This window comes from Macrobrachium rosenbergii, chromosome 12, assembly GCF_040412425.1.
Source record: "Macrobrachium rosenbergii isolate ZJJX-2024 chromosome 12, ASM4041242v1, whole genome shotgun sequence".
In the NCBI taxonomy this organism is placed as follows: domain Eukaryota; kingdom Metazoa; phylum Arthropoda; class Malacostraca; order Decapoda; family Palaemonidae; genus Macrobrachium; species Macrobrachium rosenbergii.
The window spans coordinates 29,221,607-29,245,443 of record NC_089752.1 but is presented as its reverse complement, the minus strand read 5'-3'; the positions used below and the strand labels follow the sequence as shown (position 1 = coordinate 29,245,443).

The following is a 23,837-nucleotide window of genomic DNA, read 5'->3' as shown; positions in this document are numbered from 1 at the left end:
TGTCTCAATTTTCATCAGTGGAAATGTGTACTATATATATATGTACATACATATACATATACATATATATATGTATATATATACATACATATACATATATATACAGAGGAAGGGAAGGTTTATATATATACATATATATACAGAAGAAGGGAAGGTTTATATACATATATACATATATATATATATATATATATATATATATATATATATATATATATATATATAAACCTACCCTTCCTCTCTATAAATAATATTTACTGTTTCAGTGATCTCATTCCAGGGATCTGCGTTGGTGTCTTAATGGATCTCTCTCTCTCTCTCTCTCTCTGCATTCTTGTCACCTCCTTCCTTCAAGGAATGGAATGAATAGAGTCGATCTCTCTGAAAAGCTGTGTAGCCACAAAAAAAAGTTACGATCAGAAAAAAAAAAACAAGCAAACAAAAACTGGCAATGGCCGGGAAATTACAGTATTATTTAGGGGCAAGTGCTGACGTCATCAGGTCGAATCTGAAGTCTAGATGGAGGAGTTTTTCCTTTCCTATAGATGGGATTTTCTAAAAGGAGAAATGGAAGCATAACTTTATTTTTTTTTAAGTTACCCGGGAAGACAACTTTCTATTTTTCTAAGTTTTCACAGAAGAAGGAATAGTTTTTTGTTCATACCTATAGAAGAAGATAAGGTACAGGGTTCTGCTAAATAAAAAAAATTATATACATACAAAATATATATATATATATATATATATATATATATATATATATATAGATGCATTTACAAAAATAAATATATATATGTATATGTATATATAACATATATATATTTATATATATAATATATAATATATACACACACACACACACACACATATATATATATATATATATATATATATATATATATATATATATATATATATATATATATATTATATAAGTCAGAACTGTAAGTTTGCCTTTCCTTTATACATCAAAATAAAGGGAAGACGGAAGATTCCCTATTTCTGAATTACACATGAAAGGTACAAGTTATTTTCTACCTACCCTCATTCACCCAAGATATTAAGGTAAGGAAAGAAAACCTCAAGTTTCCTTAATTTGCACGTTATCACAGAAAGAACCAAGAGCTGTTTTTTCCTCCCGAGTTAATACCTTCATGTCAAAAGAAAAAAACAAGGGAGTATCCGATTAATTAATATAGACACAACGGACAGTGTTCATATATAAAGAATATTGTAAAAACGATCCATTGACAGGCATATATATATTTTATATATATGCATATATGCGTATATCTATATAGCCTATATATATATATATTATATATGTATATATATTATATATGTATATATATATGTATATATATATATATATATATATATATATATATATATATATATATATATATATATAGAGAGAGAGAGAGAGAGAGAGAGAGAACAAAAGCAGAAATTAAGAACTACAAAGACATTAAAGCTATCAAATGGCGCCAATATGCAAGGCTCAATTTCAGAGAGAGAGAGAGAGAGAGAGAGAGAGAGAGAGAGAGAGAGAGAGAGAGAAGCGTTTTCTCCTCCTATGTCAAGTCCTTCTAATTAATTCGGTCTTTTACGCTTCTGACTTGGGTCTCGTCTTTCATGCTTATCTTTTTTTTATTATTATTATTTTCATTCTCTTTGCTTCTGTCCTCTGGATTTTTCCTTGGGATTAACGCAGTCAGGAGATGGGCTTTGTATCTGACGAAAGTGATAATGAAATAAGTATTGTTCTTGTTGTCGTTAAACACACAAAAAAGAATGAAATCACGCTTTGCAAAATTGGTAAACAAACTGAGAAATCGAAAATACTTAAAAGTTTCACACAAAGGTCCTCATGTTCTCTGGCGTCGTCAAAGCCTTCGATTGAGGGACGGGGATTTGTGAAGGTCTGCAAACAATGTCGACCCAGACGTATTCCTGGAATGTTGTCCCCAAAGGCAATCCTATTTGCGCGATCAACTGCCATTAGCTGCGACCTTTCCCCTCTTCTCCCCTTTCCTCCCTTCTATGTCTCACTGATCCTTCTCCTCTGTTTCGCCTTAGCAATATTATACACCCGTCCTTCCGCCCCAGAAGTCCTGACGTCAGCACACTGAGGCATAATGATGAAGGCCCTGCGGCTGTGGCGGCATCACGTCGGTCTAAGGCTTCTTGTTTCTTTCGATTATCGCCAAACCGCTCAACTGACATCTCGCTATTTCATCCATTCAGCTTATATCATAACGGCAACTTCTCCTTTTCTCGTACTTGTTCCACGTATCATGTTTCCTAGAAACTCTCAACCTTGGCTGTTGACTTAATCTGTCTTTAAGGGCAATATTCTATTGTGCCTGAAGTATCTTCGGTCATTTAATCAGATTCTGCCTTGAGATCAAGTCATCCGTAATTACACAGAATAGCTTTCACAGCTCTTCTATTCTGCAAGAAACAAAATCAGTAATCTTTTGTTTATTCGCGTACGAGTCTCAAGTTTTAAAAAATGGTTGTACAACTCTGAAACATTTAGTACCGCACACCTGTGAATCTCTCTAAAATATTCAGTAAGACAGGAAATCTGCTGCGAACTGGGAGTTTTCATTTGCAGATCTGAAGAATCTGATGTAATTCTGTAATACCTGTTTTGAATCTTTGAAATCTTTTATAAACATCTCGGATTAACTGTAAGTCTGTAGACTTTGTTGAAAATGAGTAGAATCTGTTGAACTACAGCTAATCCGTACATTTTCAAGAAAACTCTTGACAGTAGCTGTGAATCTAGATTTTGATATATACAATGTTGAATTTGTTACAGATTTAGACATATTTTATTTATCTATCCAAATGATAGAAAATAATGATCAATTATAAATGTGGACGATATGCAAATTACAGATACAGCTTTAGAGAGAGAGAGAGAGAGAGAGAGAGAGAGAGAGAGAGAGAGAGAGAGAGAGAGAGAGAGAGAGAGTATTATCTCGTCACTTAATTTTTTTTAACTAATCACTCACGTCTGTTATTTTTACCTCTCTCTTCCAACACCAGCTTCAATCCACAACAGTTGACTAACAACCAAGTGTATAATTCACTGTTCAGGTTGACAAAGACACGTTCCCTTCCAGGGTCGGGGATCGAACCCAAGTTCCTCGGTTTTGAGCCGCCCTAGTACCATTTTGACTGAATGGGATTCTTACGCCCCCCTGACTTTGATCAATGTTGACAGTATTTGCCTGTGTTTCCTCTGTCTACAGAAAACTGATTGATTTGAGAGAGAGAGAGAGAGAGAGAGAGAGAGAGAGAGAGAGAGAGAGAGAGAGAGAGAGAGATCGTGTTCCTCCTTTCAAGTCAAGTTGCTCTAATTAACTGGCTCTTTTAGGTCCGTAACTTGGATCTCGTACGTCATGATTCGCTTCCTGGGGACTTTTCTTTCTCTTTCGTCTTTGCAATTTTTTTCCTAAGCGGAGCCAAGAGACAAGAGATAAATCTCATGCAATGGTGACAATGATAATAGTGATGAAAGTGTTGAGCTATTATTATTATTATTATTATTATTGCTGCTGTTGTGTGCGAAGTAAAGATAATTTTTATAGCCTAATCTCAAATTTAACGGTCTTATTATTCTAAAACTTTTAGTTATTATTGTACCCTTTACTCCCTCCTAACTCATTCATCTACAAAACTAAGAGAAAAATTTAATCTCTGGAAAAATGACCTAAGAAAGGAGAGTTTGATCTGAAATCCTTTCGGAAGATCTTGGTGATCTCTAGTATGATTCAAACCCAAGGCAGAGCGACTGGGATTAGTAAGGACTGCCAACCATGTCGAAGAGACCCATTGCTGGACCGCGATCTATCTGTCGAATCAACCGGAATTAGTGACGATCTCGTCGTCCTCCTTATTCACTGTTTCAAAATCCTTCCTTTTACTCTTCCAAACTTTATGACAACGCACGAAAAATGTCGGATTATCTCGAGTACGGCTTCTTTTCTCTTCAGATGCCAACGTTTACTTTTACGGAGCTCAGAGCGGGGATTTTCGTCTGCGCTCAGACTGAAAAGCGAGCATTGACATTCACGGAACGGGATGGCTTAAACGAATCGAATACTTATGAGAACGGCAGACATAAAATTATGAAAATATTCTAGGTGCTAAAATAAATAAAGACACAGTAGGGGAAATGGCTGTACAACCCAAAATGAGATCAGCCTAGATTTAAGACTGGAAATATTACACGGAAAACAATATGATAAATGAGAAGTTACGGTCGAAAAAACTGCAAATTTAAATAAGGAAAATTATCTGCTTTATACACACACACACACACACATATATATATATATATATATATATATATATATATATATATATATATGTATATATATACATAAATATAAATACATATATATATATATATATATATATATATATATATATATATATATATATATATATATATATATACATAAATATAAATATATATATATATATATATATATATATATATATATATATATATATATATATATATATATATATATATATATATATATATATATATATATATATATATATATATATATATATATATATCTCGAGGCATATGAGCGAATTTTTTTGTTTCGATCAAGTATGTGTGCGCATGGGTGTTTTTTTTTTTAAATTCATTTATCTATTTATTTCTTTGGTAAAACAGCATTGACAAGTATACCAACAGCCATAAAAAAACTTCAGATATAACCAGAATGCCTTCCTTCCCCCAACACACTCTGGAGCAATAGAATATAATCTTGCATTGCTCTAAGAGATAAACACTTACAAAAATTGCTTTGCCGAGTCTCAATATTTCTGTGTAATATATTCATTGTTGTTACGTATCCATTTATCTGTAGCTTTCCGTGAAACCATGATTCTGGGTATATATCTAAAGGTCAAATTGTCTAGAAAATAATCATGATAATGGGCAAAACATAAATTAAAAAGTAAATAAAGGAAGAAACAACTAAAGCTGAATACATTACAAAACTCCACATTTTCTCCGCCATATTTACAACGACGAGGCTTAACGAATCAAACTCTTTATAATATTTTTGTTCTTTTCTAAAGATCACAGGCTTCTCTTATTTTTGCTGCCCCCAGGAAGCCTGTCCCTTGTGAAACCTGCCCCTGGAAAACCTGCCCCTGGGAAACCTGCCCCCTGGGAAACCTGTCCCTGGGAAACCTGTCCCCGGGAAACCTGCCCCTGGGAAACCTGCCCCTGGGAAACCTGTCCCTGGGAAACCTGCCCCTGGGAAACCTGCCCCCGGGAAACCTGCCCCTAGGAAACCTGCCCCTGGGAAACCTGCCTCTGAAAAATCTGTCCCTGGGAAACCTGCCCCTGGGAAACCTGCCCCTGGGAAACCTGCCCCTGGGAAACCTACCCCAGGGAAACCTGCCCCTGGGAAACCTGCCGCGGGAAACCTGCCCCTGGGAAACCTGCCCCCGGGAAACCTGCCCCCGGGAAACCTGTCCCTGGGAAACCTGCCCCTGTGAAACCTGCCCCCGGGTAACCTGCCCCTAGGAAACCTGCCCCTGGGAAACCTGCCCCTCAGAAATCTGTCCCTGGGAAACCTGCCCCTGGGAAACCTGCCCCTAGGAAACCTGCCCCTGGGAAACCTGCCCCTCAGAAATCTGTCCCTGGGAAACCTGCCCTGGGAAACCTACCCCAGGGAAACCTGTCCCTGGGGAAACCTGCCCCGGGAAACCTGCCCCCGGGAAACCTGCCCCAGGGAAACCTGTCCCTGGGAAACCTGCCTCTGGGAAACCTACCCCAGGGAAACCTGCCCCCGGGAAACCTGCCCCCGGGAAACCTGCCCCTGGGAAACCTGCCCCCGGGAAACCTGCCCCAGGGAAACCTGCCCCCGTGAAACCTGCCCTTGGGAAACCTGCCCCTGGGAAACCTGCCCTCGGGAAACCTGCCTCAGGGAAACCTGCCTCAGGGAAACCTGCCCCCGGGAAACCTGCCCCTGGGAAACCTGCCCCTGGGAAACCTGCCCCCGGGAAACCTGCCCCCGGGAAACCTGCCCCAGGGAAACCTGTCCCTGGGAAACCTGCCTCTGGGAAACCTGCCCCTGGGAAACCTGCCCCTGGGAAACCTACCCCCGGGAAACCTGCCCCTGGGAAACCTGCCCTGGGAAACCTGCCTCAGGGAAACCTGCCCCAGGGAAACCTGCCCCCGGGGAAGGTGGTCCTTAATCGAAAGGGTATTCTGGAAAATTCCAACCAGACAGGGGAAAAAATAAAAAAGATATTAAGGGCGAAAACGAAAGAGAGAAGAAAAGAAACAGTAGAAAGAAGCCTTTCCGCATTTTTGCACCTCTTCCAGCTGGTTCGTTTCATCCTTTTAATGGAGGACGAAAAAGACCCGATTATTCTTTGGTCTTAACAACTGTAAAATGGAGATTCTGGAATCATCACTCTTCCGCTTTGGAAAAGAATATTCTATTCTTGTTATGGTTTTTTTTTTTTTTTTAAGTCTCGTGAGTATTAATTCTCTCCCACTTTCTTCTTATCTATTATGGTCTGTTCTCCTCCCTTTCGCTCGTTCGTCTGTTAATTTTTGATTACGCTGTCTTTATGAAAGCACAGGCTCTTGCTTTTAGAGCAAGCTGTGATTTGTATACATACACACACACACACACACACACACACACACACACACACACACACACACACATATATATATATATATATATATATATATATAGACGCATATTCAGTCCGTTACATGGAACTCTGGCTTAATTCAGGAGGATCATGCAATAATAATAATAATAATAATAATAATAATAATAATAATAATAATAATAATAATAATCATTATTATTATTACTACTACTGCTATTATTATTGTTATTATCATTATTATTATTAATATTATTATCATTATCAAAATGAAGATTAATACACAAAACAGATAAATGAATATTAGATATATTTGTATAAGACGTCTCAAACAAAAGATAAATAAATAAAGAGCCACTGGAAAGAGTAAAGTTTACCTTCGCAAACCTTTCAAGTCAAGAAAGTTCAACCCAAGACTCTGGAAGACCGTGACACACCACCTAAATGACGCAACCTTTAAAAAACAGTACTGAGGCAAAACTGAAGTCCTTGGTCGCCTGACGTCACCTTAACGAGCACAGTGACCTCAATGTCATTATCACATGTAAAAAAAATATTGGTTTATTTCAGTATTCAAAATCTGGAAGCAACATGCTTAAAACACCAGAAGCCAGTTCTCGTGACGCCGCCTGTTGTACAGGAATTCAGTGCCGCACTTGAGACGACCCAGCTGCTACGGATAGCGGTACTAGATAGGCCCATCTATTACGTAAAACGTAATTGAAAGGATGGGATGATGAGTACTGCTCTCCAACTACCCTATCAGTCATGACTACATCCAAGAAGGGAAGCGGCTGCTTAACTGTTTTAACCTTATATATATATATATATATATATATATATATATATATATATATATATATATATATATATATATATATATACACACTATATACATATATTATGCCCCCTTGTCTCCGTGAGAAGCCATACTGACTCTAGTCCTTCGTCATTACTGACTCACCGAATACGTAGGCACTGTTTCGATTTACCTTTCCCCAGAATGTCTCCAAGAAAACTGCTTAGCTAAAAAAATGAAATAACATATTCATCCTAAGCATTTTTCATATATATACATATATATACATTTAAATATAAAGAGATATATATATATATGTATATATATATGTATATATATATATATATATATATATATATATATATATATATATATATATATATATATATATATATATATATATATATATATATATATATATATATATATATATATATATATATATATATATATATATATATATATATATATATATATATGCAATGAGTACAATGCCCTCTCTCAACTTCTCGAATTCTTCACACCTTTTGGATACGCTTTTTCACCGAGGCCCAAATGCAAGTATATAAAGAAATTCTGACGTTCACACAAGGAGATCTTTCTCGTAGTCAGGTTGGTAGCGTGACCTCTTTCTGATAGTCCTTATGCGGGTTCGAATCCCGTTACGGACATCAGAATGTCTTCATAATTTTGCATTTCGATCTCAAGTTTCGTAGTGACAAACGTATCCAAATAAATGTGAAGAATTCAAGGAGATAAGAAAGCATTATGCCCATTACATATACACACTTATAATGTGTATATTTATATATATGTAAGTTATATATACATATTTATATATATATATATATATATATATATATATATATATATATATATATATAAACACATGCATACATATACATATATATATTATATAGTGTATGTCACGTTAAGTGATGGTTTTGCGGGAACTGCTGGTTCCCCGCTCGTTCCCTTTTGTGGATTGCTGCCTCCTTACCTTCAAGTTTTTTATGTTTTGATGTTTTCGTTGGTGAGCTGCCGTGGCAGCAGCAGCAGGCAGTTTTTGGAGTCGACGTTGGTCGAGTTTTTGAGCAGCAAATTGGAGCACGCCTACAAAGTGGAGCACGTCGTAGAGGTGGAGTGTGACCATGAGTAGTCATGTGACCACGAGCTGCTCATCTTTGATGACAGCGTGAGGCTGTCCTGACGTCTCCATCGGGGTATTCTGGTTGGTGGGTTCTTGTCCCTGTTGCGCAGCTAAGGGCCGTCTTGGTGCCCCGATGGAGGACGTATGTTTGTTTTTTTTTTTTCTGCCTGCTGTTGTTTATTTTTGCCTTTTTTTTAGCTACTTTTTGTTTATAAAGTTAATTGTTTATTTAACTTGTTTTTGTTTAGTGCTGCCTTTTGGCTTCTTTTGTACTTATGGTTTTTATCTTTTTACCAGACCTGACTCACTTGTAAATACTCTCAAAAATAAATTAATATTAAGCTTATTTTATTGTTTTTGTTGTTTTCTCCTCCTTTGTTTGTTGCATCTGCCGTCAGTCATGACAGCCCCGTCCTGAGTATGTTAAAGAACCTGCATAACGGCCCACTCAGGTCGTTAAAATGGCGACCGTGACAGGGCGGCTCTGTTTTGGCTGGCGGGGTTGTTACGGCATTGGAGGGAAGCATGAGTGTAAAAAAAAAAAAATTTTTTTTTTTTCTTTTAGGTGGGGAGGTGTCACGTTAAGTGATGGTTTTGCGGGAACTGCTGGTTCCCCGCTCGTTCCCTTTTGTGGATTGCTGCCTCCTTACCTTCAAGTTTTTTATGTTTTGATGTTTTCGTTGGTGAGCTGCCGTGTTTCTTGCTTCAGTCGGGTCTGGTTGGGCAGCGAAGGTAGCGGCTGTGGCAGCAGCAGCAGGCAGTTTTTGGAGTCGACGTTGGTCGAGTTTTTGAGCAGCAAATTGGAGCACGCCTACAAAGTGGAGCACGTCGTAGAGGTGGAGTGTGACCATGAGTAGTCATGTGACCACGAGCTGCTCATCTTTGATGACAGCGTGAGGCTGTCCTGACGTCTCCATCGGGGTATTCTGGTTGGTGGGTTCTTGTCCCTGTTGTGCAGCTGAGGGCTGTCTTGGTGCCCCGATGGAGGACGTATGTTTGGTATTTTTTTTTCTGCCTGCTGTTGTTTATTTTTGCCTTTTTTTTAGCTACTTTTTGTTTATAAAGTTAATTGTTTATTTAACTTGTTTTTGTTTAGTGCTGCCTTTTGGCTTCTTTTGTACTTATGGTTTTTATCTTTTTACCAGACCTGACTCACTTGTAAATACTCGCAAAAATAAATTAATATTAAGCTTATTTTATTGTTTTTGTTGTTTTCTCCTCCTTTGTTTGTTGCATCTGCCGTCAGTCATGACAGCCCCGTCCTGAGTATGTTAAAGAACCTGCATAACGGCCCACTCAGGTCGTTACAGTGTATATATATACATACATACATATGTATGTATGTATGTATGTATGTATAAAGACAACTGAAATACTAGGAGAGAGCAAGCAATTAAATAAAGACACATCTCATAAAGCTATGCGTGCAAGGATAATAAAGCTAATCAGCCACGCTGACATACGTAAACTTCGCAGAGAGAGAGAGAGAGAGAGAGAGAGAGAGAGAGAGAGAGAGAGAGAGAGAGAGAGAGAGAGAGAGAAAGGGTACGTTCCTCCTTTTGAGTCAAGTCGTCCCAATTAATTCGCTCTTTTACCCCTGCCGCTTGGATCTCGTCTTTCGTGCTTCTCTTCCCCGAATATTTTCTTTTGCTTTCGCCTTTTTTTGTCTCTTTCTCTTTCTTCTTATTGGCAGAGGTACGGAGAAAAAACATTTTTATACAACTGAATCGTAAAAGAAAATGGTGGTAAAATTTCTGACGAAATTGACGACACCTGGGGAAAAAGGAATGCAATAATAATAATAATAATAATAATAATAATAATAATAATAATAATAATAATAATAACTGGTAAGCTTGTAATGTACATCAGTTTCAACATGGCCACTTCCTCTTAATTTGCAAACGGATTATTATAAAATTGTAAACAACAGCCATTTTCTCTTCTATGTACATCGTACATTAAAAAAATATATAGTAATTCTATGTCACGTGACAATGACGTCATTCCACCTGCATGGCATCCTGGTAGCCCACACACTAAAACTTGAAGAGAATCAGACACACAGTCTAAAGGTTATACATATTCTTACAAATTTCTAGTCACATGAACATATAAATATGGCGGCCACAGCCTAATTTGCATATGGACTGGCATTAATCTTTAATTTAAAATTTCCAGCATAGGTACATAACACACAAAATATGAAAAAATGTTTTTCATGCGGTGTACCGCAGAGTTTTCTATTTTACAGCAAAATCCAATATGGCCGCTAAGTCACGTGACTTCCGTCATTAAAATTTTCAATGCACAAGTTTCGGGTTTCCACTATTAAAGTGCGAAATTTCATCCGTTTTCTTCCTATTTGTTTTATTTTTGGAAATAATAATAATAATAATAATAGTAATAATAATAATAATAATAATAATAATAATAATAATAATAATAATAATAACAACGACAAGACCATAAACTACATAGCTAGCGAATGTCCTGCGCTTGCACAGAACCATTACAAAAAGAAGCATGATTCAGTAGCAAAAGCCCTCCACTGGAGCCTGTGTGACACACCAGCTAGCTTGCAGTAATGAGTGGTAAGAACACCAACCTGAGGGGGTGATAGAAAACGATATAGAAAACTATAGTACCAGAATAGATAGGGTGATACGTGCCAATAGACCAGACTTGACCCTGATTGACAAAATCAAGAAGAAAATATCACTTACTGATGTCGCAATACTATGGGACACCAGAATAGATGAGAAAGAAAGAGAAAAAATTGATAGTATCAAGACCTGAAAATAGAAACAAGAAGGATATGGGATATGCCAGTGGAAATTGTACCCATAATCATAGGAACACTAAGCAAGATTCCAAGATCCCTGAAAAGGAACCTGGAAAAACTAGATGCCGAAGTAGCTCCAGGACTCATTCAGAAGAGTGTGCTATTGGAAACAGCGCACATAGTGAGAAAAGTGATGGACTCCTATGAAGGCAGGATGCAACCCGGAAGCATATTTCCCAAGTCTGGAAGAGTATAGGGATAGGGGAAAATTAGGACCAATCAAAGCGAGCAGAGCTGATCCATGACGTCACAAGCCACGCCTTTTAGCTCCTCGGTCCCATATCCATTACTGCCAGTCACGATGCCGAAGAAAACTTCCCAATTTCACAGTTTACGGCTTGTCTGACTTATACATTTTAGTCAGACACATCTAAACATAATGCAACACTAATTTAACAATATATTCTTCAAATGAGATACACCGTGAAATATATTATGCGTTAATGGCTTCTCCCTCTTGGCAATAGCGGTCAGTGCCTGTTAATTCCTGCTCGCAAAGTCGATATTTACTGCATAAGTAATATTTTCATTGTGAGTTTCTAAATTATATACTTGAAAATGTATGTTTAATGCCATTTATAAAGAGTTGCGATCACTCATGAATCAAACAATACACAAGATGGTAAAATGATGGTATCTGACCTGTTTGTAGGGGAAAATAGAGAGAGAGGTAGTAGGCTTACGCTACAGCTTTCTTTGGACATATGCTATTTCGCAGTAATGCACATTACTGTGCATTGTATAAAAGCAATATACTGGTCATTACTAGGTCATGAACAGGAATCAGACTGATATAGTCCCTACTATTTACAGGGACACAGTATCAGCTTCATTCATTAAATTACTTCAAGAGCTAATGTGCCCTTAATTAAGGAAACCTATGGCATTGTTGCTTTGGCGATCTAAGTTAGTCTACTGTAACCAAATATAATTACTTGACAAACTCATCCTGTCAGTAGCTAATCTGAAAAGGTTGTTTTTCAAGGTGTACTTGATAGGCTGTTGTAAAAAATTGCCTTTTTGAGGTGGATTCCCTTTTGATAACCTTCCAAATGTCCTTACCTGATTGGTACTTGTCATTCATTGTGTACAAATATATAAAAAGTTTTTTATTGAATATTTTTTTGCTTTTGATTTTGACTTTTCATAGTTTGTGTACAAATAAATAAAAAGGGATAATACAATTTAGTACTGAATATTTTTAGCAAGCCCTTACGTGATTTTTGTTTAAAATTCATTGTGTACAAAGAAAACGCTGATTATTTAATTTATATTTTAATATATTTTAGCAAACCCTTCGTACTTGTCATTCATTGTGTACAAAGAATTAAAACGAGTGTTTCATTAGTATTTAATATTTTTAGCAATCATAGAAGTACAGAATACCTATTTATGGAGTTACAGTAGACTTTTTACTGAGCTGAACTAGAGCAGAATTGAGGCATAAATTTATTAGAACTGCGATATGCTTTAAAATAAATATGGGTGACAATTTTTTCCAAAATCTCTTTTAACGGAAAATTTTATACAAATATTCAACATGAATTAATTAAAGCCAGGGATAACGGTAGTATATGAGTATACCACTACTTTCATACAAGCTCACACTCAATAGCCAAATGTATGCCTTGAATTAATTGCATAAATTTGTCATCAAAACTGTATCCTCCACATTTCATTTAAGCATAAGGCAGTTATTATTTTAGGACTGTACATAATACCTTTTTATAGCCTGAAACAACAGGCAGTAACGCCTGAAAAACGTTCCATGCTCGAGTAGGCCAGTGGTAAACGTTAAGATTGGCAAAATCCTTATATACACACACACACATATGTGTATATATATAAGTAGATATATGTATATATATAAATATATATATACACATACACACACACATACACACACACACACACATATATATATATATATATATATATATATATATATATATATATATATATTTTTATATGTTTCCTGGTGCAGGTGGATCTTATGACTCCACAATTATTACTTTACTCGAAAATGGCCTTGTAAGATACCCAGGACATATAAAACACAAACAAACAAAAAAAAAAGAAGTACACGGAGCGGAGGGCTCTTCACTAGGGAAGTGCGTGAAACACGTGGATATAAAAATAGTTATATTTGATAGCACACAAGGTCAAGGGAAAATTAACTGAAAACACGGTAAATTACTGCCGTAGAAGTCCTCCCGAAGGGGGAGCTTGGGAATGCCAGGAACACGGACCAAGGATAATTCTGCTACAGGCGTCTTTCTGAAACGATATTTGGACCCACGTTACACATCTAATGCTGGAATTTGGGGATTGAATTACTCGGGGGGGTGCACTGAAGGCGCCAAGGACTCCCCTGAGGCGTTACTTGTGACTCAGAGGAAAGAAGCTGTGAACACGTGGGCCTGGCTTGAACCAAGGAATATCAGGGAACACAAAGTTATAGGCCCAGAGATTAATAAATGCAAAAGGGCTAAGTAATCGTGAGTAGCAACTCGTTTTGGGTACATTACCACATTTGTAGGGGCGTAGGGCTGACGACGTCTTCTGCCGAGAACCACGTGTGGGAGCGTGGACAAATGGTAGCCTCCCTCTCCAAGGTATTTCTTCAAGTCGTAGATTGGGGCGGAAAAGGGCGCCCTTGGGATGATGAAAAGGCCGCCGTTTAATGTCAGCTCGCGTTTGGGAGACTTGCAATCCCCCTTGCCGTCTTCTAAGGCCACGTGGAATGGAACACGGGGCACACAGGGCGGCGATGGGATCCACGTGGCGGCGAGCGGAAGAGGAGGGCAGGGGCAAAGGCCTGCAGAGGCGTGACTGCTTGGCTTAAACTAGCGACCGCGTGTGAGAGAGAGCTGTCCTGGCCCTGACCTTTTATTGCTTCTGGACAGGGGTAGGGGGGCGATGTCCTGACCCAGTCGCCGACGCGGCTATATCACAGAAAACGATTTTCTTTCCCTGTACCAAAGAAAACAGTGCAAAGCCAGATTACTGTCTCCAAACTATTATATTCTCTGAGCCCCTATACCCCGACCTTCAAAGGTTCAAACCAACCCAAAGCAGGAAAGGAGAGCAGTTTCATAGCGTATTTTGGCGCTACTCTTTACAGCTCCCCTGGCAAGATAATATTCACACCTATAAACGGGTGCGAATATTGACAACAGCAAAAATGAGCGAAGAAAACGTTCGACTTTATTCTATCTTTTGCTTTGCTACAACCTTTACTTTACTTTATTTGTAAAACTCTGATGCCACACTAATCAATAACAAACTGAAGGTTTACTTTAGGAGCAGAGTGCAATTTAGTATATACAATAAAAGGGTGAACTTGTTTGCAAATTAATTATTGCTCAAATACTTCCTAAGTACTGTTTCTACCCATTCTTTATTCGATTTACTTTACTGGGGTAATAAGGCGCTCAAAAGAAAATAAACAAAGAACACTTCAAAATTTCGAAATAACAACAACAAAATAAAACATACAAGACAGAATTTAAAAGGAAACAAATGTAAACCCACTGATTCCTTAATGCTATCCTGGAATTACAGGCATGCTATTAGTTGTGCCTTGAAGAGGCGGCATTCGTGACAATACATTGTAGGTATTAAATAATATCCCCTTTACCAAAATTGTAATAATAGAATTCAATTCTTCTTTTCAATCGACCTCCAATTGTTCACAAGCTCGACGAGCATAACTAATATTTCCCACGAACGCTAATCTGAAGGGACAAGAACTTGACAGCTGTGAGGCAAAGAGATTATTCGCGGGTTTTAATTCGCCAACTTAAACGACGCTAAATTTTTACGTCTGCAGCTTACAACTCGGGTGTAAGCTATAAATAGACTACTCGACTTATAAATGGGAGGATAAACAAATGAAGGGGAAAATGGACAGGGCTAACATTCTCCACAGGAATAACTCAAAAAAAAAAAAAAATGTAAAAAAAAAAAAGGAAACTACACAGAACAACAACGAAGGATATTACTTCATACTAAAGGGCGGGCCGCACCGCGGTGATTAAATAGGCAACGTTAAAATTCGTAAGGGCAGGAGTCTTGTGACTCGAGATTCGTTAAAAAAAATTAGAAAAGATTAAATGCAAAAGTAAATAATATACGTAGAAAATAAAGGATAACAGATTGAGGTATTTATGATTTACTTCTTTATCTAACTTCCGTCGCCAACAGACGACGGTCAGAGCTAACTCTCAGCCCAAGGGCGGGGAAAAGAAACCCAAAGGGCGCGACCCCTTCAGGAAGAGTTGACACGCCTGCCTTGTGCCAAAGGACGGGCGTAAGGGTGTGCCACTTCCCACTCTGTCTCTCTTACTGCTTCAAAATAAAATGATTTATACATTCCAAAAGGGGATGATAACCCATATATTAACTGCCGCTTGCGGTGGTAAGTAAGGGAAAGTGTGAAGGAAAGATCGATAGAGAAGGATGAGGGATAGAGATTCCAAAGGAAAGGAAGAAGATAGCGGAAGGCCTTGACATCCTCTCCTGGATGAAAGGTGCCAAGACGTTCAAAGATGAAGATGGGGGCCCTATGCCAAGTTTGCACAGGGGCCAGAAGAGCTCGGGGCTCCTTGTGGACTACCTGCGATCGCCCACACCCGTGGTAACTCCGCCGCGAACCTCTCCTCCTTGGACCGTTGTCCTTGGCCGGGGAATCGGAGGGCCCGAGGCCAAAGGGCGGCAAGGGGTGCCATCTGGGTCAGCTGCTGCGACAACTGACCCAGGAATTTTGTTTGCCATCTCGAACATTAACCGGCGCAGATCGCAGAGTTCATCGGCCCAGGAAGGCGGGGCAGAATCATAACTCGCGGAGGAATCTGCGGCGGGCGGCGAGAGAGAGGGGACGGCCGGAGGGGGCGGGGTCGACTTGCTTGCAGGGGTGACCAGCTCAGGCACTGACATTGGCACTGGCGCTGGTGGCGATGTGGTGGTGGTCTCGTCTGTCTGGACGGACGGAGACTGGCACTGCTCAGTGCGCCGAAGGGGCACTGGCAGAGGAGTTGAAGGCCGAGATTCTCCTGAAGGGAGATCTGGCTGAGGCCTCGGCACTGGCACTGATGCCTTGCCGGGCACTGGACTCGGATTTGGATGATTTATTGGGGAATGGGGACCCCGTAATGGTTGTGGCTGCAAAGGGGACGCAAAGTCTTGGCCCAGGAGGACGTCATAGTCTCCTGGAATGTGTTTCGCTACGGCGAGACGAAGGGTCCTGGCTCTGTGGGGTCCGGTGACCCTCAGTTGGACCGTAGGGAGGATCATTTTAAAATCGTTTATGCCCTCAATGGTGACGAGCTTGCGTCGGTCTATTATAGCTCCATAGGGAACTTTGTCCCTCCTTATGAGGGAAATTTGCGCGCCAGAGTCGTCAAATGCCTTGACCTGGCGTGCTGAGTATTTACCTCGAGGAGGTGCCACATAGATGGGACCCTCGGCAGGAGGGCCTAAGGGCTCGGGATTCGTTACTGCCAGGCGACGGCGGGAGTTCCTGCCTTATTATTTCTAGGGCATTTTGCCCATGAGGAAGAGTGGCCATAAACCTTGCACGCCGTGCAAAAGGTTTGGCTGAAATCTCTTCGCACTGCCCCGGCAGAGGGCGCAGGCGACTTATTAGGGGGCTGTCCGGGAAAGAGAGACGCGGATGGTTTACTGCGGCATTGCACCTTGGCATGCCCGATCTTTTTACAGAACCCGCACATGACGGGCTTCTGTGATTGCCCATTCTTCGGCGGAGGGGCACCCGATAGGCAGGCGGGTGGCGTAATTTTGTGCTGCAGCGAGCTCTCCTGGGGGTGATGGGTGTCCCATAGATCCGCTATTCGGCAGCAATCAGCTAAGGTGGGGGGCTCCTTCTCGGCGATGTGCGTGGCGAGGGCCGGCGGGGTGTAGAGTAGGAAGTTCTCTATCTGTATTTGTTCAATGGCATCGTTGAGGGTCGTAACCCCACGGCCTTGAACCATTTGGCACGGGCACGCTCGGACTTGTAGGCCCAGTCTGCCCAGGTTTGATTGGCCTCCTTCACCAGCCCGCGCCAGCGCCTCCTCCAGCGTTCAGGGGTTATCTCGCACGCCTTGGCAATAGTCTGGCGTACGACCTCCCAATTTTCCTGCTCCTCCGGCGGGGAGGGGCCCTGTAGGCAATCAGTGCCTTCCCTCCAAGGAACTTGCCCAACACAAGGGAGAGTTCGGCTGCACTCAGGGGGCAGGCCTTTAAAACTGTCTCGGCGCTGTTGAGCCACACCTCGCGCTCGGCCTCCGTCCACTTCGGCATGCAGGCGAGAGCCTGGCTGAAGGCACTCATCCCCTGGGGGGCAGGTGGAGGCGAAGGGCCACTCTGTTGCAGCATTGCGAGTTCATGGGCACGCTGCTTGTCCCTTTCTTCCCTCTCGGCTTCTTCTCGTTTCTCCTGGGCTAGTCTCTCTGCCTCCCGTTCCTGTCTCTCTGCGTCTTCCCGTCTCTCCTGAGCCAGCCTCTCTGCCTCTCGTTCCTGCCGTGCGGCTTCTTCTCGTCTCTCCTGAGCCTGTCTTTCTGCTTCTACTTGTCTCTCCTGAGCCTGTCTTTCTGCCTCTCGTTCCTGCCTTGCGGCTTCTTCTCGTCTCTCCTGAGCCTGTCGTTCTGCCTGTATGGCGTCCATCCTCTCCTGTACCCAGTCTCTTAGTTCTCTCCCGGAAAGGCCGAGTTCCCTCCCTGAGGACATGAAGAACTTGAAATCCTCGCTCTGCTGAGACCGTGTCGACATTTTGGCAGGCGGGAGAGGACGCTAGTAACACACAGAATTAATTTCCCAGAGCTGTGGGAATCTTGGACACTTTTTCAAAGGACGTATGATTGGTCTCCCGATTTACCGACGGAGCGGGCTGATTGGGGACGATGAATTAGCAATGATTGGTCTCCCGATTTACCGACGAAGCGGGCTGATTGGGGACGATGAATTAGCGATGATTGGTCTCCCGATTCTCCCGATTTACCGACGAAGCGGGCTGATTGGGGACGATGAATTAGCAATGATTGGTCTCCCTATTTACCGATGAAGCGGGCTGATTGGGGACGATAAATTAGCAATGATTGGTCTCCCGATTTACCGACGAAGCGGGCTGATTGGGGACGATGAGTTAGCAATGATTGGTCTCCCGATTTACCGACGAAGCGGGCTGATTGGGGACAATGGATTAGCAATGATTGGTCTCCCGATTTACCGACGAAGCGGGCTGATTGGGGACAATGGATTTGCAAGATTGGTCTCCCGATTTACCGACGGAGCGGGCTGATTGGGGACGATGGATTAGCAATGATTGGTCTCCCGATTTACCGACGAAGCGGGCGGATTGGGGACGAGGATTAGCAATGATTGGTCTCCCGATTTACCGACGAAGCGGGCTGATTGGGGACGATGAGTAGCAATGATTGGTCTCCCGAATTACCGACGGAGCGGGCTGATTGGGGACGATGAATTTAGCAATGATTGGTCTCCCGATTTACCGACGAAGCGGACTGATTGGGGACGAGGATTAGCAATGATTGGTCTCCCGATTTACCGACGGAGCGGGCTGATTGGGGACGATGAATTAGCAAGGATTGGTCTCCCAAGGTAACGACAAACGGGCTGACTTGGGGACAAGACAGGAATGTATAGGTCTCCCTGATTACCGACAAAACGGGCTTACTTGGGGACTAGATTGGGATATATATTTAGGTCTCCCGAATTACCGACGAAACGGGCTCACTTGGGGACTGAATGGAAAATGAATCGGTCTCACCAACGGACCGACGACACGGATTTATTGGGGACAAGAATAGAATATATAGGCGCCCGGGAATTTCCGCACAAACGACGTCTGATCAGCGAGGGCGCTAGTTTTAATGACTTATGGGAGAAGTGTTATTCTCAAGGGCAATTAGGTGGGGGGGCCATCCCACAATCACAACAGATAGGCAACACACGCAGCCGTAGTAACAGCACAAAACAAAACCACAGAAAAAACAGAACAATACAGAACATATAATGTCAGACCCCCAATAATGCAAAACAATTTGGTAGAGCGAAGCAAATCAAACAAACAAATGTTTTCCTAACTGGGCCACGGAATGGACGGTCAAGGCCGTCTGCGCCAAATGAATGAACGACGTAAACACCCGGGGACTTCCCCGAACTGAGAGACAACGGTTGTTGACCCTTTTCGTCCTGGGCGTATAATATACGCTTTCGCTCCTATTTCTAAAACGAGAGAGAGAGAGGGTAAAATGCGTCAGCAATGCTAATCTGACTTTCGAACACGTGGTTGCCGTCGAGGTCTCGCGCCTATATCTAATGATTCGGTTTCGAAATCACTCGTTTCTACAGGAGGAATATGCGCACTATTCCTTTAATGATTTATCACCTGTATAACCTAATTGAATGGCATACAAGCCGCGTGCAAAGGCTTCCAAAGCTAAGTTTCGGCGATTCTCTCTCTCGTTTTCCTCGGACATGCGCCCTACTATATAAAAAAAAATTCCTAGGACTAGTCACGTTTTCTAAAGTGTCATACGCTAAATAAACACAGATTACTTACGCAGAATTTCCTTGGCCTGTTGCGCTGGCTTTTCAAAGGTTCGTAATCTGTCTCGTATCCAGCTTAGCTGAGCTAATTGCTGATTTCACAAATTGCAACACAAACAACAAAGGGGAAGAGGGGGGGGGATGCAATCATTACGAGAATCACTGGTCAGGTCGCCATTTTTATATGTTTCCTGGTGCAGGTGGATCTTATGGCTCCACAATTATTACTTTACTCGAAAATGGCCTTGTAAGATACCCAGGACATATAAAACACAAACAAAAAAAGAAGTACACGGAGCGGAGGGCTCTTCACTAGGGAAGTGCGTGAAACACGTGGATATAAAAATAGTTATATTTGATAGCACACAAGGTCAAAGGGAAAATTAACTGAAAACACGGTAAATTACTGCCGTAGAAGTCCTCCCGAAGGGGGAGCTTGGGAATGCCAGGAACACGGACCAAGGATAATTCTGCTACAGGCGTCTTTCTGAAATGATATTTGGACCCACGTTACACATCTAATGCTGGAATTTGGGGATTGAATTACTCGGGGTGCATTGAAGGCGCCAAGGACTCCCCTGAGGCGTTACTTGTGACTCAGAGGAAAGAAGCTGTGAACACGTGGGCCTGGCTTGAACCAAGGAATATCAGGGAACACAAAGTTATAGGCCCAGAGATTAATAAATGCAAAGGGCTAAGTAATCGTGAGTAGCAACTCGTTTTGGGTACATTACCACATTTGTAGGGGCGTAGGGCTGACGACGTCTTCTGCCGAGAACCACGTGTGGGAGCGTGGACAAATGGTAGCCTCCTCTCCAAGGTATTTCTTCAAGTCGTAGATTGGGGCGGAAAAGGGCGCCCTTGGGATGATGAAAAGGCCGCCGTTTAATGTCAGCTCGCGTTTGGGAGACTTGCAATCCCCCTTGCAGTCTTCTAAGGCCACGTGGAATGGAACACGGGGCACACAGGGCGGCGATGGGATCCACGTGGCGGCGAGCGGAAGAGGAGGGCAGGGGCAAGGCCTGCAGAGGCGTGACTGTTCTTGGCTTAAACTAGCGACCGCGTGTGAGAGAGAGCTGTCCTGGCCTGACCTTTTATTGCTTCTGGACAGGGGTAGGGGGCGATGTCCTGACCCAGTCGCCGACGCGGCTATATCACAGAAAACGATTTTCTTTCCCTGTACCAAAGAAAACAGTGCAAAGCCAGATTACTGTCCCCAAACTATTATATTCTCTGAGCCCCTATACCCCGACCTTCAAAGGTTCAAACCAACCCAAAGCAGGAAAGGAGAACAGTTTCATAGCGTATTTTGGCTACTACTTTACAATATAATATATATATATATATATATATATATATATATATATATATATATATATATATATATATATATATATATATATATATATATATATATATATATATATATATATAGTCTATGGTAATTATATATATATACTTGGAAATCTTAGCTTAATGATAAATAATATTGCCAAGACCAGGAAGAACATTTTTATTGTACAAGCTTTCGAGGTATAAAACCTCATCATTATTCTTAATAATATATGTGAAAACCATTTATCAGTGTTTGGACTTAATAAAATAGACTCAAAAATTATTACATTTAGCAACTGCTGATGGCATTTTTACTTTTGATGGTAAATTATATAATCAAATAGATGGAGTAGCTATGGGAAATTCCTTGGACCTGTATATGCGGATTGCTTCATGGGTTATTGTGAAAGGATTTGGATGTCTGAATGCCTAGTGCTTTCAAACCTTTGTATTACCGTAGGTATGTAGATGATACTTTCCTTGTGTTTAAGGAATTATCACATGTTGATTTGTTTTTGAATATTTTAATTCTCCTCACCCTAACATTTCTTTTACTTGTGAGACGGAACAGGATAGTAAGTTGTCATTTTTAGATGTACAGGTATACAGAAATAGTGGCAAATTTGAGACCTCTGTTTATAGGAAAAGTACTTTTACTGGCTTGGGATTGAATTACCTCAGTTTTTCGCCAAAGTTGTATAAGACGAACTCAATACGCACTTTGATTAATAGAGCCTACAATGTTTGTTGTGATTTTAATTTATTTCATCAAGATATGGTTTTCCTCCAGAATTATTTTTCTGAAAACTCATCCCATTTTTGTATTTTACAAAGTTCTGAAAAATTTTTTAAATGAAAAGTTTTGTCCCAGACCGGTGTACAGTACTGCTAGTAAAGATGTAAAGTACATTAAATTGCCTTACCTTGGTCATAGTAGCTATATGATCCGAAAAAAGTTACAAGAAATACTTAAGCATTGTTTCCCTCAAATCAGTTTCCGGTTTGTTTTCTGTAATCCTTTTACAATAAGATCACTTTTGAGAGAGAAGCCTACTCTGCCTGTGGACCTTAATTCCTGTGTCGTTTACTTGTTCACTTGTTCACAGTGTGGTCTGCGATACGTGGGATCTAGTTCCCGCTGGCTCAGACACAGAATTTTGGAACACAGAGGTCTTTCTATTAGAACTAGGTTTCCCCCTTTCCAAACCACCCTTTTCTGCCATTAGAGAACACAGTTTAGCACAGGACCATCCTTTCACTGACCTGGATTTTCGGGTACTGTCTTTTTGTTCAAATAGACTGGACCTTTTAATTTCAGAGTCGCTGACTATTAAAAAGATGAAGCCGGAATTGAACAACAACTCGTCTGGTATTCAACTAGCTATCGTGTAATTTCATAGTAGGTACTCAATTAGGTCGGTAAATATTTTACTTTATGAGTGGTACAGTATTTCTGGATCAGTATAGTCTATGTGGGAAAAATGGCAACCGAGATAGTGTCTTTAAACTGGCTTAATGTTTGTTGCCTCTGAAACTGTATCTGTTCGACCTATACCCGATGGTTGTCTATCTTTGTACATCCTAAATGCAGCCCAAGAAGGCTCGTCAAACCTTATAATTAGAGGAATAGAGGTTTTAGGGGTAATATGATACACGAGAATCAAATCGAAGAAACGGGCAATTAGCTCGGAAGAGGCGTCGTTTTATTACGATAGTTTATACAAAAGTTACGTGATATGACGCAAAATGAAGGTTATTCTATCAAATAATATATTTATATCATGGAACTTTCGTGTGCGGCTGCAAAGAAATTCCGATCGTATAGGGGAAGGCCTTATACGATCAGTATTTCGTTGATTTATGGTCGTGTGTGTAGAGAGATATGACCACTTGGTTATGCCGCTCTACGAAGAAATATGTCTTGGAACTCCTACAGTATCTAGAGGTTGACGCACCAACGCCAATCAAATCGCCTTAAATTACAATTATATTACATCCTGCCAACATTTACTGTTCCCAAAGCAATTCTGCCACCAACACATATCTTCTTTTTATAAAATCACGCATGAAATCCACTTTGAATTATATTAATTGTATAGAAAACATTTCAACAACGATCACCCTCTCAAGCACCTTGCCATCGTCGTGGCGATGCGATTTTGTTTTTCTTCTCTTCGTCTTGAATACATCCAATTTAAACAAAGATGGTTCGTGATCGCTGCTGCATTTCCTCTTTGCTTTTCATTTCAATATAAGTTTACTATCTCTTTCTCTCTCTCTCTCTCTCTCTTCTCTCTCTCTCTCTCTCTCTCTATAAAAATATATATATATATATATATATATATATATATATATATATATATATATATATGTGTGTGTGTGTGTGTGTTTATCGGTACCATGTCTTCTCCCTCTCATTCTGATCAGTATTATTTTAACACATATGAGTCTATCTAGACGTTATG

At 40.7% G+C, this 23,837-nt stretch overlaps 1 protein-coding gene across 1 annotated transcript in view; it reads left to right on the top strand.

Moving 5' to 3' along the window:
- LOC136843980 (basic proline-rich protein-like) overlaps positions 1-23,837 on the top strand; it is an 87,741-nt gene that overhangs the window by 27,453 nt on the left and 36,451 nt on the right. The window contains exons 2-3 of the mRNA XM_067112998.1: positions 5,116-5,554; positions 5,645-6,232. Of these exons, the coding sequence (XP_066969099.1) occupies positions 5,116-5,554; positions 5,645-6,232 (1,027 nt within the window). The remainder of the gene's footprint in view (positions 1-5,115; positions 5,555-5,644; positions 6,233-23,837) is intronic.